Source organism: Pangasianodon hypophthalmus, chromosome 11 (genome assembly GCF_027358585.1).
Source record: "Pangasianodon hypophthalmus isolate fPanHyp1 chromosome 11, fPanHyp1.pri, whole genome shotgun sequence".
NCBI lineage: Eukaryota > Metazoa > Chordata > Actinopteri > Siluriformes > Pangasiidae > Pangasianodon > Pangasianodon hypophthalmus.
The window spans coordinates 9,716,104-9,731,498 of NC_069720.1; the positions used below are offsets into that span (position 1 = coordinate 9,716,104).

At 38.7% G+C, this 15,395-nt stretch overlaps 1 protein-coding gene across 1 annotated transcript in view; it reads left to right on the top strand.

The window, feature by feature from the left end:
• cemip (cell migration inducing hyaluronidase 1) overlaps positions 1–15,395 on the top strand; it is a 128,476-nt gene that overhangs the window by 61,911 nt on the left and 51,170 nt on the right. Inside the window, exons 6-10 of the mRNA XM_026930312.3 lie at positions 586–765; positions 5,840–5,910; positions 6,041–6,136; positions 9,445–9,566; positions 10,401–10,548. Coding sequence (XP_026786113.3) covers positions 586–765; positions 5,840–5,910; positions 6,041–6,136; positions 9,445–9,566; positions 10,401–10,548 — 617 coding nt within the window. The remainder of the gene's footprint in view (positions 1–585; positions 766–5,839; positions 5,911–6,040; positions 6,137–9,444; positions 9,567–10,400; positions 10,549–15,395) is intronic.

The window sequence follows — 15,395 nt, forward strand, 5'->3', positions numbered from 1 at the left end:
ATTTGATGTTAAAAATGCTTTCCTCATGGATAAGTATCTCTCTCTCTCTCTCTAACTCTTGATATACACCTCTGTCTGTCTTTCCATCATGTATAAGCCACTGTCCATCTCAAGTATAACTCTATCTGTTCATCTTTATATAACTCCACCAGTCTGTCTGTCTCCGTCTCTGCCAATGCATCATGAATTGAACTCTCATTTCCTTTCTCCATCTATTCCTCTCAGTATCTTGTATATCTGTCTCCTTTGACTTTGCCTCTTCTATGACCTGCATTTCCTTTTGCTAAGCTATTGTCTGGACATACAATGGATTGTGGTTCATTACATCAACAAAATAGTGATTTATCGACTGTCTGGCATTAAACCAGGAAACAGAAACTTTAGACCAATTGTCAAAACAAAGCTGTCCTTCCAGCCCTGCATGATTGGCCTGCAATCAGTTTCTCATCACAGAAGAATAACCTAGCCTTTAGCTTTACTTTGCCTTCAAAACAACAACTTACTCCAACTCGCCTGGAATGTTTGTTTGGCTTCCAGAACCTTCCATGGCAAGATAATGATATTTCTCTCTGACCTACTTTGCAGGTTTGACACATACCGGAGTAAGGACGAAAGCAGGCGCCTGGCCCAGTATGTAGAGACAGTGGAGGATGGTCAGATCCTGGCCATGATGGTGAACGATGAGGGCTCGAACAACCTTGAGGACTCAGCTAGGAAAACTCTGGCCAAGCTGGGCAGCCGTCATTTTCATCGGCTTGGCTTCAGGTACACGTTTAGGAGTCCCATTGAGAGAAAGAGAGAAGGAGCTAGTCCAGAATTTTCCTTGAAAATGCCAAAACCTCAATAAACATCAGAGTGGAAACTGGACAGGACATGTCTCAATCCCATTAGTGCTTCATTAGTGACTATGTACTGTCATGACAGTCATTTATAGTCAGACATTTATGGGATGTCCATATTTCTGCTAGAGTGAATATTTTTAAAGCTTGTTTTGAGGATGTGGAAAATGCAAATGTCATAGATGTATACAAGTACACAAAACAGACACTCTTCGAAAAAGGGTTCTTCAAGGGTTCATCAAAAGATACTTCTTTTACAGTTAAGGGTTCTTAACGCTACCTGAACAAGTTGCTGCAGGGTTTGAGAACTTAAGGGTCACTAAAGAACCTTCAAGGGAGCTAGATTTGACTTTTTTAGGGCTCGTTTAAAGAGGACCAGGACCAACTTAAAATTGACCACAAGCACAGGTTAGCACGTTTTTGTGTGCAGTGTAAGTCAAGCCCATTTTATTTCTCACTTTTAGTGACTGCCAGTTCCTCTAGCTAATTCTCCCCTATTGTGTGGCAGCTATAAATCAATATACAAGATATGTTCTTCCTTCAAGACACATGAATCCACCTGTCATGGGACTGCTGAACATGCTTGGAGGAGAGCACTAACTGCCCTATTCTATGTATATACATTCACTAACAGACACCTGCGATTGGCTAGCGTCCCTCTGATTTACTGGGGAGAGAGGAAGGCTATCCTTCTTACTCAGAGATCAGCGGTGATTATGCTGTCCTAGATTCATGGTGTGGTTGCCAAAAAGATTGATTTGCTGCATGTCACTTTATTGCCAGTGACTATAGTAGAAAATGTTTTCTAAGCATTCTTACTGGTAAAATATTTGAGACCCTCCCACCGATGATTATTCTCAATCTTTGACAAGACAGACTATATGAAGTCTTCGCACACAATTTGAATAATTTTTTTTAAGTGAAAAGAAAAAGAATCAGCAGAATGAATTACATGATAATTGTGAACTTCAGTAGTTGCCCTATACATCTAGTCTTAGTGCTGTAAGGTATGGTTGATTAATTCGCCTGCTATCAGAGTGGCAATAGGCAGTTAAATGTGAGTGCAGTAAGCTAATTAAGCCAAAAGTGCTAACCGCTCTGCTTTTGCCCACTGGCTGTGCCTATGTCCTATGTTAATTAGCATAGCATGCCACATAGTAGCAGCAGCTATCAAAGTACTGGCGTGCCACTGATAGCATGCACAAAACAGATTCCTTAATGTCTGACTTTGTAAAAACTAAAATGTTGTGAGAACAGTCAAAATTTCTGGCTGTGCTGAAATTTGCAAGCTTTGGTGTGTTTTGTTTAAAATGTAAAAATGAAGTCTCTCTCTCTCTCTCTCTTGTTGTGGTGATAGTGGTGATTATCATCATTATAGTGAGGCATATAGAACTAATGGCTCCCAGCATACTATCCATCCTCAAACCTACATTCTTTCCAATACTGATCTGACATAATGTTGGCAAACCTGGCTCCTGGCCACAGATAGTTAACATGTCATGGGGGATAAACACGTCTGACCTCTCAACAACAGACCAAACCCTTAGATAGTTGTACCATCTGTGAGCTCAGGCTGGCTCAGTATTGGATGTGTTTAATCAGTCAGTGCTCACTGAGACTTTTTTTTTGACCATTTGAGGCACCAGGAATTGAATACAGAAATCACTATTTGAGTATTCTGGGTAGGGCTGGAGGAAAATATCATATCACAATGCTTAAAGACATTTCTATGATATACGGTATGCATCACCATATATAGGGTCACTATATATAATATAATATTTATATAAAGAAATAACAAAATTTTAATATCAAATCAGCTGCTTCCATTCAGTTTGTTTATAATTATAATAAAAAAAAAATAAATAAAAGAATATCGCAATATCCAGGATCTCTCAGAAAAGCATGTTGTTACACAATATAATAATATTAATATTATTATATCCTCATATCATCCAGTCTGGCAATATTTTGAGAGAACAGCAGTTGTTTTTATTCTCATGCAGGCAGGAGTGGCTCGTCAGATATGAAGCTTGTGGGACAGAAGAGAGATAAAGCATTTCCAATAATATTCAGTACAACTATTGCTAAAAGTCTCGGACATAGATTTTTGCAGATTAGGCCCATTTTAAACTGGATATGTCTCACTTGCTCTGTGACACTTTTGACTTTACAGTTTTGAGTGCTGTTCTCATGTGACGCATTCGTATCTGTGTTTTTATTCACTGGTTGGAAATATCAAGCTCAGTAGCACATTTTTTTTTTTTACCATTTTTTTGTCAAAAGACACTTTGAATGTGTCATTTGTCAGTGAAAAATGATCACAGATGGTTAATTAACACACTGTCTTCCTTTAGAAGCAAGCAAGGCTAAAAATGCTTTAGTCGTCCTTGCTAGTTTAGTATTTAGTTTCTCTGAGGAATTTAGATGTCAACACTTTAGTAAAAATGGACAATGTTAGCATTTGGCCGGACCCAAAGCTCTTAATTGGTTGCTCCTCTATCAGGCAGCACATTGCCTGTATCTGTCTGCGATCTGCAAACTCCTCGTTTTCTCTTCTAATTACAAATGCCATGATTAGGCTCAGGCAAGACAGTCCACGTCCAAGTCTCAGAGCAGCTGCCTCTCAGTCCTCAATAAATTCTACGCAGCACAGAGTCACTGTGTGAATCCCAGGCCGAGTCCGAGCACAGATTTAATAAACGGGAGCAGATGGTTTTCTCTCCAATCTAGGGCCTTCTCTGCACCTCGGAGGAATCACAAGACCTAATTTAGACCTGTTGAAATGCACTGCGAGTTTCTGTCTCATTCTTATTCTCTCATCCAGTAACGAAGTAGTGAAGAGGTAGTGGAGGAGGTGTGGCCCTGAGCCTGTCAGTCCCAGACAAGGAGGCGTGGCCTCCTACTCCTTGAAACACTTTTTTTCCAAACTGTTTGCATAATAATACATCACATCATCCTGAATTGTTGGATGCTTTAAATGTATCCTTGTTACATCAGATCATAGGTCAGTATCAGTATCATATCTTCTCAAAAGTAGACGTATATTCCTGGATGAATCAGCATTCTCTTGTTATCCAAGTGCACATGAGCAGCTATTTATATGAATGCAGTCTCACAGGTGTTGAATCAGTAATATAAGCATGTCTCAGGAACTAAACCAAAGATCACCCCTGAAACAGTCTCCCAGGAAAAAAACTCACTTGCTGCTCTGACTAGTGCATAAAGTTCTTCCAAATATTTCCACCTACAGTTAAATATTTACACCTAGAGAGAAGTCAAGGAGAAGGGAATAAGAAATAATGGATTGGGGCTTCTATCTTTTTTAAGCCACACACTTGGACACACACCATCACCAAGACATCTTAAAGATTGGCAGTGTGCCAGAGACCATTTCATGCAATGCATATGCAATAATCCTGCCATGGCCAAAGAAATATTGCTCTTACTCTTACTGCAATACAACTCCAAGAAACCAATTTCCATATTCTCCTGGTGCCCTGATGACTTTCTTCAAAGAATGGATGGAAGGAATAGAGATGGGGGAGAATTTGAGAAGTTCATTAGCAAGCCAGTAGACAACTATTTTATGGGAAAAAAAAATCGGTGAAAATAAGGGCTTGGGGTGATGTGATGTCGCGTGGTCAGGTTTGCAATTGGCTGATTAGCTTTCACTTACATGATCTGCTCTTGTTGAACCAGAGACGCCTGTCAGTCAGCAAAATTGCAGTGTGCATCTATCTCGTCTAAGTCCGGCACTTTCTCTTTTTCTACCTCTCTGTCCCTCAGAGGGGAAGATGGAAACATTTCCCATTATAATTACCCTTCCTGTCCAGGGATCCTTGAGACAGCCATCACACTTTATGTCACTATCATTCAAGCGCTTGTTTATGAGAGACACGTATCACTCACTTCTACTATTTAATACATTTCTTTATACTACAGAACTGTTGAATTCTCTAATCTGATTCGTCAGAGTGTGTTGATTAATTTTCTGTTTTTTAACAGCATGGATCTGACAATTTCTATAGTAACAGCTTACACAGGGATTTGTATGGAGGATGCTGCAAAAAAAAAGGGTTTAAAAACGAATGTAATTGTTGATATGGTGAGGTTTTTTTGATGACAAAGCACAATGCTAATGTTTCATTAGTATTTTCGGAAGGAGTCTCCAGTGCTAGCAATTTGTAACACTCAGAACTAAAGCTGTAACTTTAAGTTACTTTAACTTTAAGAAACTTTTGCAGTTTCTTGGTAATATGACAAACTGCCTATTAACTTACAAATAGCATAAAGATGTAAATGCTAACAGGTAGGAACATGTTTCATAGATGTTCCACGACATTAAACATAACTGTAAATGGATAAAAAGTGTGATATGTTATTCCTTAATAGATACAAAATTGTTAGCTTTGGCAAACTGCTGATATAAGTGGAATAAAACACTTCAGGAAATGGTGTTATTGGAAAGTAATCCACTTCAGAATGGAAACAGTAACTCGGCTTTGCGGTTCCTATAAAGATTTTCCTATTCCTTACTTATATTATGTTTGCATACAATATATACAGTATATAACACTCTGTCTCACACTCCACAAGTTGATCTTCAGATTTTTAGATCAGATTGTGACACTGCTCACACTACACAATGTTTGAACATGTCAGAAGTTTATCCTGACAGTTTGCTGGAACACATTTATCATCATTTACCCTTTCACACTGTCCAGTTCTCACATGGTATATCCATGATTTTTTTTTTTTAATTGTCTGTGCTTAAATCCTACAGTCTAAGCACATCTTTGTGTGTAACCCTCTATCTACTTGTCTCTATCTAAGTTATGTACAACTTTGTGACTATAATTCTTTCCATGTCTGTCTCTCTTTCTGTCTCACTATGTTCGTGTTCTTTGACCTCAATACCTTAATGTTCTGTATCAGTTTTTGCTCATCTTCTATTTTCTCTCGTCTCCACTTTTCCTTATCGGTCACTGTGTCTGCAGGCACCCGTGGAGTTTTATTACAGTGAAAGGGGATACGTCGTCAGTGGTGGAGGATCACGCCATTTATCAAGGTGAAGCTGTTCGTGAATTCACTCAGTAGAAAACAAATTCTGGTGACATTTGCTTAGGTAAGTTTGCTAATGCTGACATTGCCTCTGGTGTGTGTGTCTGTGTGTATGTGTGTGTGGTTCTGAAATACAGGAACCAAAGCATCATCAGAGGCTAGGAGCTCTCGTTCTTTCCACTCGGGTTATGGTGAACACTTCGTCGTCACCACTGTCAGTCAGTGGGTGCAGGGTGAGAATAATCCACTCTATTCCCTTTAAGCATTTTATCACCTCTATCCTATACCCTTGCTTTTTAATTAGAGTCTCACTTTCTTTTCAGCTCCTTAACTTCACAGCTTAGGACACGATTCCTTGAAGTTTGATAACGGGGTGAATCATTATTGGATTAGAACACATTTTCTCCCAATGTCCTCCCCTTTTTTTTTTATAGCTTTAGGCTCTCTTGTTGCACGACAGCTACGAATCTGGTATCAGGAGGGCCAAAGGGCTTCCTCTGAGATAATGTGAAGCTTGCCCTCCCCATCCTTTCAAACTGCCACTCATGTAACTTTATAGAGCAGCTGAACACACTTGGAAGAGTGTTAACTGCCCTATTTGGCATTCAATAACTAATAGAGGCCTATCATTGGCTTACATTGTTCTGACAGTTGAGTGAAAAAGGCTGTCCGTTCCACCCAGGGAGCAGGTCCAATTAGGATCTCTTTGACTCCTTGCCATGGACGCCTTGCATCATTAGGATTTGCGTTTTCAACTATAGGACAAAACAGACAATTATACCCAATTATAGGGTATGACATCAAATTATGGTAATTAAATTATTCATGTGAATAATTTAAAAGCAGGGTTATTTTGATTCAAATATTTATACACTAGAGAAAATAATGTACAACAGGAATCATCAAACTCGAGGCCCACGGTCTGCATATGGACCCAGCAAAATATTTCAGTGGACTGCACGAGTACTTGAAAAATAGTGTAACAGAGCTGATAAAGGCATAAAAGGGGAAAGAAAAAAAAAGTAATAGTTCAGTGTCTATCACATGCACTTACATATGTATTATTAAATATATATTATTTAGCTTATGGCAACGCTACAGAGAAAAGACAAATTGGAGTTTTCACAAATTTTCATAGATTTTTCATATATTTTACCTTCTCTGGTCTGATTAGCGAACATGGCTACATGTTTTACAAAGTTAACAATGAAAACAGAATGGTTAAAGATGTATGGATGAAGTATGAATTTATTCTCCTCGCTTCAGATTCAAAACAGATGTCTATGGTGTTATTCAAAAGTGGAATTCTGACGTGCCGCTATAAAATAAAATATAACCACTTCATAAATAACTGTCTTATTTATAGCTATAAACTAAATATTAATGGTTTATCACTAAAAGCATGCTGCTATTTAGTCATGTTAGTTGCTTATCCAGACTTTAGTAAGCAAAGAATTTTGTGTAACAGCACAGCTATAAATTTGACTTGAACCCTGCTGTACAGGAATATATAATTATGTATAATTGAAGGGTTCGAGATATATATATATATATATATATATATATATATATATATATATATATATATATATATATATATAAAATTGAAGGAAAGGGAGATTAACCATTCTTACTGTTTTAGTTCTTGATCTCACCTCAGAAAGCCATATAAATAATTAGATGAAAAATTTTGAGCATATTGCTTATTTTGTCATTTTCAGGAGTTTAATGGCACAACGGGCCTGTTTCATAATTATAGGCACCCTGAAGGAATTCGCTTAAATGAAAAGTAAATTAGGCAGCAGGGCTCTTGCACGACAGCCTGGATCTTCACCTGCACAGCAAATCAAGCTGTTTTTGCTCCTTGCTTTTTACCAGCCATTTTAACAAATCTGCAGAACAAAGTTGCCTTTCTTCTTGACTTTTAAGTTTCAAGACCAAGCTGCAGCATTAAACACAAGGATGCCTTCCAAAATCTTTATGGTTCCTAATTGAAAACAAACACTGTCTGGTCTTTGTTGCTGTCTGTATTACCAGGGAAAGTATGTTTGACGTCTTAAAATGTTCCAAGAAACTCAAAACAATTCACACTTTCCAATGGGGGATAAAAAAGGTATTGCAAGGTAGTTTTGTAATCTGCATTATAAAAAAACAATTAGATGAATCAACAGCAGATGACAGTCTGCTACCAGGCTTGGGGAGTTACGGAATACATGTAACAGTGTTACGTTACCAGGATACAAAAAAATGGTAATCTGTTACAGTTACGTCAAAAAAAAAAAACAAAGTAAAGAGGCACATTGAAACAGCTGGTTATCACGATGAGTTTGAAAAGATGCGGTTGGCTTGCTTCATGTGTTTTGGAAGAAGCACATGTTAGTCTTCACCCTCCCTGGTTGGTAGCTGTCACGTGATACAAAACTAATCATCTTTATTAAATAAATCATGGGTACAAATAAAAACCTTGTATTAAAGTCAATTTATATGCATTGCTTTAAAAAGGAGAAGTCAGGTGATGAGTAGAATCTTGTTTAGGCTAAAACATCAGTATTTAAGTGTGTGATGTACATGTGCAATAATGTTGTAATTAAGGATAATTAAGTGTGTAATCACTGTTCAGTGTAGGCATATTCGTTATACAGTTAATACAGCTGGGAAACATCATCAGTAAGTGAATTCCCTAAATGCACTTTATAGCGATGCTTCAGTGAGCAAGAACGTCTCATTTGGTAAATACATTCATTCTTGATTTCTAAATTCCTTGTTTCCTTCTCTTGCATCCATTCTCCATTTCCTTAGAAGAAGGAAATAAGAATCGAGGAAGGGAAGCAAGGAAAGGAAATGTGGAGACACAATTTAAGAGATGCAGCCATTAGGTCAGAAAGGGGAGAGTCAAAGACCATTATAGATTTTTACATTTTACATTATTTACCGTCTCTGGTCTGATTGGCGGACTGACAGAATTTACAGTTTCAGGCTCGCATCCATGTAGGAATGCTTCAGACAGGGATTTAGCCTCAAACAAAACCACAAGTGTGTCGAAATGTGCTCTGAAACTTCTCATTGCATTGAAAAGAAGTGGAGCAGACAGATTACAAAAAAAAGTTTGTTCTTGCCATCAAACTTTTGAAGAACTGATTGTATGCTCTGGAGTGTTGTGTTGTTCTTTTCTGCCAAAAACCTATAACCGTAATCAAGTGTGTCTCTCACCATGAAAAAGAGACTATTGCCTTGATCTGAGAGGAGTAAAGGAGCTCGTCTTCTGATTGAGCAGCTGCTTGTGTCCATGTTTGATTTGAGCGCTTGAGCTTGCTAAAGCAGCCAGAATTCCCACTTGCCACATGCACATAAGCTGTAATACACACACGAATGATTTAATTATCTGCACACAAATGCTGTTTGACAGGCAAGAGTGGCAAAGCAGATGTAGATGAGACTAATATCTATACCGAGCTTGTCCTTTCAGCCAGTCCAGGGGCTTAACCGTGTCTAGGTATTGGCTTTTAGTCTATCTGAGTGTGGGTGTGTGTTTGGTTTGCAGAGGCTGAGTGGACGGAGTGGTTTGATCGTGATGATGAGAGAGGCTCAGGAGATTGGGAGAAGCTTTCCGACCTTCATAAGGCTTTCCCAGAACGTCTGTGCAGCAACCCCCTGGATATTGAGGTAGACAAACACACACACACACACAGACGCGCACACACAAACCTCTTGAAACTACAATTTTGCCAGCATTACAATCTCCTTGATTCACCACAGCTCTGTCTATGAATTTCAATGTTTTTGATATGACAGTGCCTAACAGTAGCTGTTTCCACTGACTTTCTATGCATAATGCAAGCGATAAAATCAAATAAGTTTGTGATCTAACCTTTTGCAATAAACACACTGGAAGAAAAAAAAAACAATTTTTGCTTTATCAAAATAAAACCTGTGTATTTGACACATTTCCAGCAAAAATTTAATACATTTTATTGCCTCCCTGAATTTTTCCATCACCTGAGTAAAAAAAAAAATCCAAAACAAACAGAATTGATAGACATCTTATTAATATAAGCAAGTTTCTTAGCACTCTAATGTCTCAAGCAATCACGACATTCAATATCTAAAGAAGAAGTGCAGAAATTGAGCAATCACATCATCTTACAAGAAACTGCCCTTTTATTATGCTCTGTTTTTCCATAAAAAGGTTCTTGTCCTTTTGTCCAGCCTGCTGCCATCTTATACTTTTCCCACTGTCTTGTTTTGTTGCTTTGAGGTTTGTGATAAAAGTCTTGTCACATGACACTAAATTATGTGCAACTGTCAATTTCCACTGTATCTTTTTTTTTTTTTTGCAACATTTCTTCTAAGACCTCTTAAAAACCATTTGCTGAAGTCAAAAAAATTTATATTTGTACAATATTATCAATATTACTGCTTCCAAAGTGTTAAAAGGCAAGTTGTCATTTGAAATAGTTAATAGCAGCTATTTACGTCTTTGGGTTCTTCTTTCCTCAGGCTGAAACTGTCGATGGTGTCCCTGCAAACATGACTGGTGACGTGTTCTCCAAATTTGACAAGAACTATGGCCTTGTGTGTCTCAATAAAGACCAGCAGGGAGGGATCTGCCGCAACTACCGCATCCGCTTCCTCTGCGGAAAACTCGGTGCGTGCGCAATGTGTTGAACCCTCTGGGCCTGTTTATACCTTTTCAGAGATCTGATCACGAACACATGACATTTGACCGCATAACAAAAATGAGGTGTGGCTACACCGTAGGTGATGGTTCTAGATTACTAAAGGTGTTTTGTTTGAAACCTTTATCGAAGGGAACACCTCTATTACAGGGTTGTACGTAGAACAGAGGAACAAACCTAAGAGGTACACTGAACCCTGGGATAACCTTAAAACTTCAGTTTCGAGTTAAGGCTTTATTGGTTTGTTAAGCTGTAGACATTCAGTCAAATAAAAGTGGAATTAGAGGTTACGAAAGCACAAAGAAGACAGTGGAGTTAAGTTCACTCACACTCCCAGCTGATTTACACATTCCCAAAATGGTTCCAAATCCAAGGTCAGTCCAGACTCCAAGGTCTCGTCTGGTCAGTTCTGACTTCTGCAAGGTGTTGTTCATCACGTTTAGAGTCAGGACAAAGTAGATCTGAAATCCCGAAACATGCCACATATGTTCAAGTTCATGTTCCTCATTTATTTGATTTATTCACTCAAATAAATTTATTTCTGCATCTTCGTCAAATTGACAGCACATGCTGAGCCTAACTGAAATTCCCCCAGGAGTGCTTTTTTATGCAACTGAAATTCCCCTCAGCATGTGCTTTTATTTGTTCCCATGTTCTCGTGTACCAGCTGGAGGTCGTCTTTTGCTAGCGAAGTTCAGTTCCAATGCTGAAGAACACAAGCACCTAGATCAGTGAAAATCCTCAGTAGTTCTGGCTGCGAGACAACTCACATGTTTCTGTTCATGCACTCGTTCTAACATTATTGATTCTGTAGTAACAACATGCTCAGGGACTTGTATGGCACACGCTCCACATAAATGGATAAAAAAAATTTACACAGTGTGATATTGTGAAGCTTTCAGTGAGGAGATTTATTTAGCAAGTTTGGTCTCTAGTGTCAGTGCTTTGTAAGAGGTACATCTATAACTTTAGGTTTTCTGACAAGTGAAACATGACAAGCTGCATTTTTTTGTCTTGTTAACTTCAAGAGAGAAAAAACAGAGGCTGGTGAGGGAACGAGGATTTAAAGCTGCTGTAATGTAAGTGATAACAGGAATTAACTTATCTTGCAGACACAACATTACACACAGCTCTCACCGCTGCGGCCCGGGTTTGATTCCCAGCCAGGGAACCGACCCTAGTCACTGGAGTTGCGTGCAAGAGTGCGCGCTCAGTGCCGGTCCCAAGCCTGGATAAAATTGGGACGGTTGCGTCAGGAAGGGCATCCGGTGTAAGAACTGTGCCAAATCAAACATGCAGACCAATGATCCGCTGTGGTGACCCCTAACGGTAGCAGCCGAAAGAGGAACAACAGCGTTGTTAGTGTTCACAAATTGCTGTGGTAGAAGAGGAATAAAACACTTTCTCACATGCTGCTATTGGAAAGTAATCAAGTTTGTGTTGCTTTGCATCAGGCCACATCACATCATCCTTTCATATTTTCCTCCTTTTATCAACAACAATGAATTAGAAGATAATTCATACAGTGTAACTCATTGCAACAACATATTGATGGCAGAGGAGTCGACTGATTACTGTGAGCTTTTAAATCCTTTAATTAAATTGCAGTAAAACCTGCAATTTGGGTAATACAATTGTACAAAATGGGTAATACAATTGTCAAATAATTGATGTAAGCACTGTCTGCATGTTGTTCTGGCTTTCAACAGGATGAGACTTGGGTTGTTTATTTCTTTACGTATTTATTTAGCTGAGTGAAATGCATTCCTTGTGCAACAAGGGTAGAGCTTATGCTAGTCTGATCAGCTAATTGCAAGCGTGATCATCACAGGAACAGTTTGCTTAACATCTAGCTTGCTGTCAAATTTGGTTAGTTACTTAACAACTGCTGGAGAGATCAAATTAATGCTAGCTTAATGAACTAATTAGCTGGCTAACGTTAGTGCAGTGCCTTGGTAAGGTAGCTGGCTACCTTAGCAAATATTGCTATTCTGCTGGGTCTTTGAGACAAAGAAGTGAAAATAAAGACATGTCTTGTTGGCTTGTCGTTCAACAAAATATTCTTCTGTCGTAACTTTAGGTAGCTAGCTGTGTAGCATGAATTTGTGTTGACCAACAGCACTGGATGTGCTAAGTATTATTGTTTTAAAGCCAGTACTTTCATGATTGGTGAAAACCACTTGCATCAAATTTCTCATATTTTCATTACAGTGAAGTGCAGTATCTTGGAGTTTTACCTTCATCTCCTATAGAGCGTCATTGTAGCTGAGCCTGAATTGCTCCTCATAAAGACTTTTCCATTAAAACAGATCATGCTGCCGATGATTAAGAAACGGTCTTTAGTCACTGAATGGCTCTGCAGGGTCAAATCTGTCCATTCGCCATGAATGAATGTGGCTAATTGACCACACAATGAGCGAACAATAGCGTGTGAGGTCTTAGGAGAAAGGACCAGCCAGCAGGATAGAGACAAATCGAATCAGTCACACAAGGACCCCAAATAATGAGTGCTGGCAGTGAGAGGAAAGGGCAGTAATTACAGAAAGGAACTTTCCTTGAGAAGCTGGGTCTGAGCGAGTCTACAATACGTCTCCCTGCCACTTCGAGCCCAGAAACCGTGCCGTAGTCTTACTTCACTTAATCTTTGTGATTAAGCTTTATGATTTCCCCCCACAGAGCAACATTAGTTCCTCTGCCATTCATTTCCTGTCTGGATTTTCAAATGTCATTGAAAGTCAATCACCAGTGTTGGTGCGTATGCATCCATGTACACAAAGCATCGCTATGGTGGCTGGTGAAGTTTATATGCACTATTTGCACAGTTAAGCATCTAACATTCTGTTTGTGAGTACAGACCACGTCCTCAGGTAAATGACGTAAACAGCTACTGTGAAACCGTAAGAAGTGAAATCTGAGAACTTGGGCTGAAGTACTAGATAGCGTTTACTTTGTGCTAGGTAACCATGCCACCAGCTAAAGACTCTTGGGTAGGAGCTGTAGAATAGTAGGTAGGAGACTGGGAGGTGGTGGATAAGGAAAGAGAGAGATGGGAAAGTATAGAGATTTATAGCTGATATTTACATCAACTTAATGTGCTTTATTTGTCTATTAGAAATGGAGCTAATTTGGTGCCTAAATTCCTCTCATTTGTGGACAGCAGGTTTCTACATCTCTGAAAAACAGCTCCCAGATATACTTTTGTTTTTTTATGCATTTTTGCAACAGATTGTGTTTTCTCTCTGCCAAAGAGTAGCTAGTGACCCTGTCTGTTCAGCTCTGTGTTCCACCATGTTTGTATTTCTAAGCACTAAAGATGAGGGGGCATCTATAACATAACTACATTTTTTCCCCAGACGTATAGTACACTTGCTTTGATTTCATTGTTTCAACAATTATGTATCATCAGTTGCCTCAGATACTTCTGCAATACTTCGTATGAGTATAGGGCAATAAAAATATTGACTAATCCACCTTTAAGTATGTTAGATGTATGTTAGACACAACACTGGTGGAAAATCACCACCCTGAAGTTAATTATTTACCTATAACAGCATGTCCCAAAGCATTCTATTCCTCTTGTATGACTTGTCATTGCCAAGTTGCTGTAATATATTTTATTCCTTTATAGTTCCATTTAATACTGTGGACTGGATAGATCGATCGATAGATTGATTGATCGATCACTTTATTTATCCCAGAGGGAAATTCACCTATTACAGCAGCACAGAGAGTTAGAAGTATACTAGAGTAATTTAACCAAAATAAGAACAAATATATAATATATGTATAAAAAAGAATACAGTGAAAGAGTGCGATGTGGTAGTGCAGTGGGGTGTAAACATTGGAGATATAAGCAGCTGACTCGAGTGGAATTAAAGTGGCAGTGCAGTGCAAACGTTGTCAACAGTGTAAACAGTGATAAAACGAACAGGGATATACAGTATTGTATATAGTTCATGTTATCACTTACGTTATAAAAGCCATAAACCCAGTCATTCCGACACCAGCCTCTTTTTTCTTTCTTGAAGTTAATAAAACAAAACAGAAAAATCTTACAGCTCCCCCTCTGACTAAGTTCTGAAACTGAAGACTCCTTCCAAAAATGCTAAACAAATGTCTGCAGCCACACTGTAAACTTCACCGTATCAAGAATTACTTACATTTTTTTTAAATCCATTTTTGTAGAGCAGGAGTCTTCAATCTTATCCGCACAGGGCCACTGTGGCTGCAGGTTTTCATTACGGCCAAATTGGAGGTACACTTGATAGTTGATGGGAGACTAAAGTGGACTGATTAAACAAGTGAAATCAGGTTTGTGGATAAGATTGAACACCTCTGATGTAGAGCGTACACCATACAAGTCCCTGTGTAAGTTGTTACAATGGAAACAATAATGTATTAAGGATGAGTGCATTAATATAAACCTTGCAGCTGTCAAGGTTAAAAAAAATTCATCAACACCTTCTGGCCTTCTGACCAATCAGTGTTGAGAATTCTACAGCATGGTGGTATAAATAAATCTAATGATCCTTTATTCTTAAAAGGTATGAACTTTGCACATTAGAGCATTTCAATATACACTATATGGCCAAAAGTATGAGGACACCTGACCATCACACCCACATTGGCCTTCCCCAAACTGCCATAAATTTGGAAGCAGATAATTGTACAGGATGCGTTTGTATTCTGTAGTATTACAATTTCTCTTCATTAGAGCTAATGGGCACAAATCTGGTCCGCATGACAATGTCCCTGTGCACAAAGTGAGGTCCATGAACACATGGTTTGCTAAGGTTGGTGTAGAAGAACTCAAATG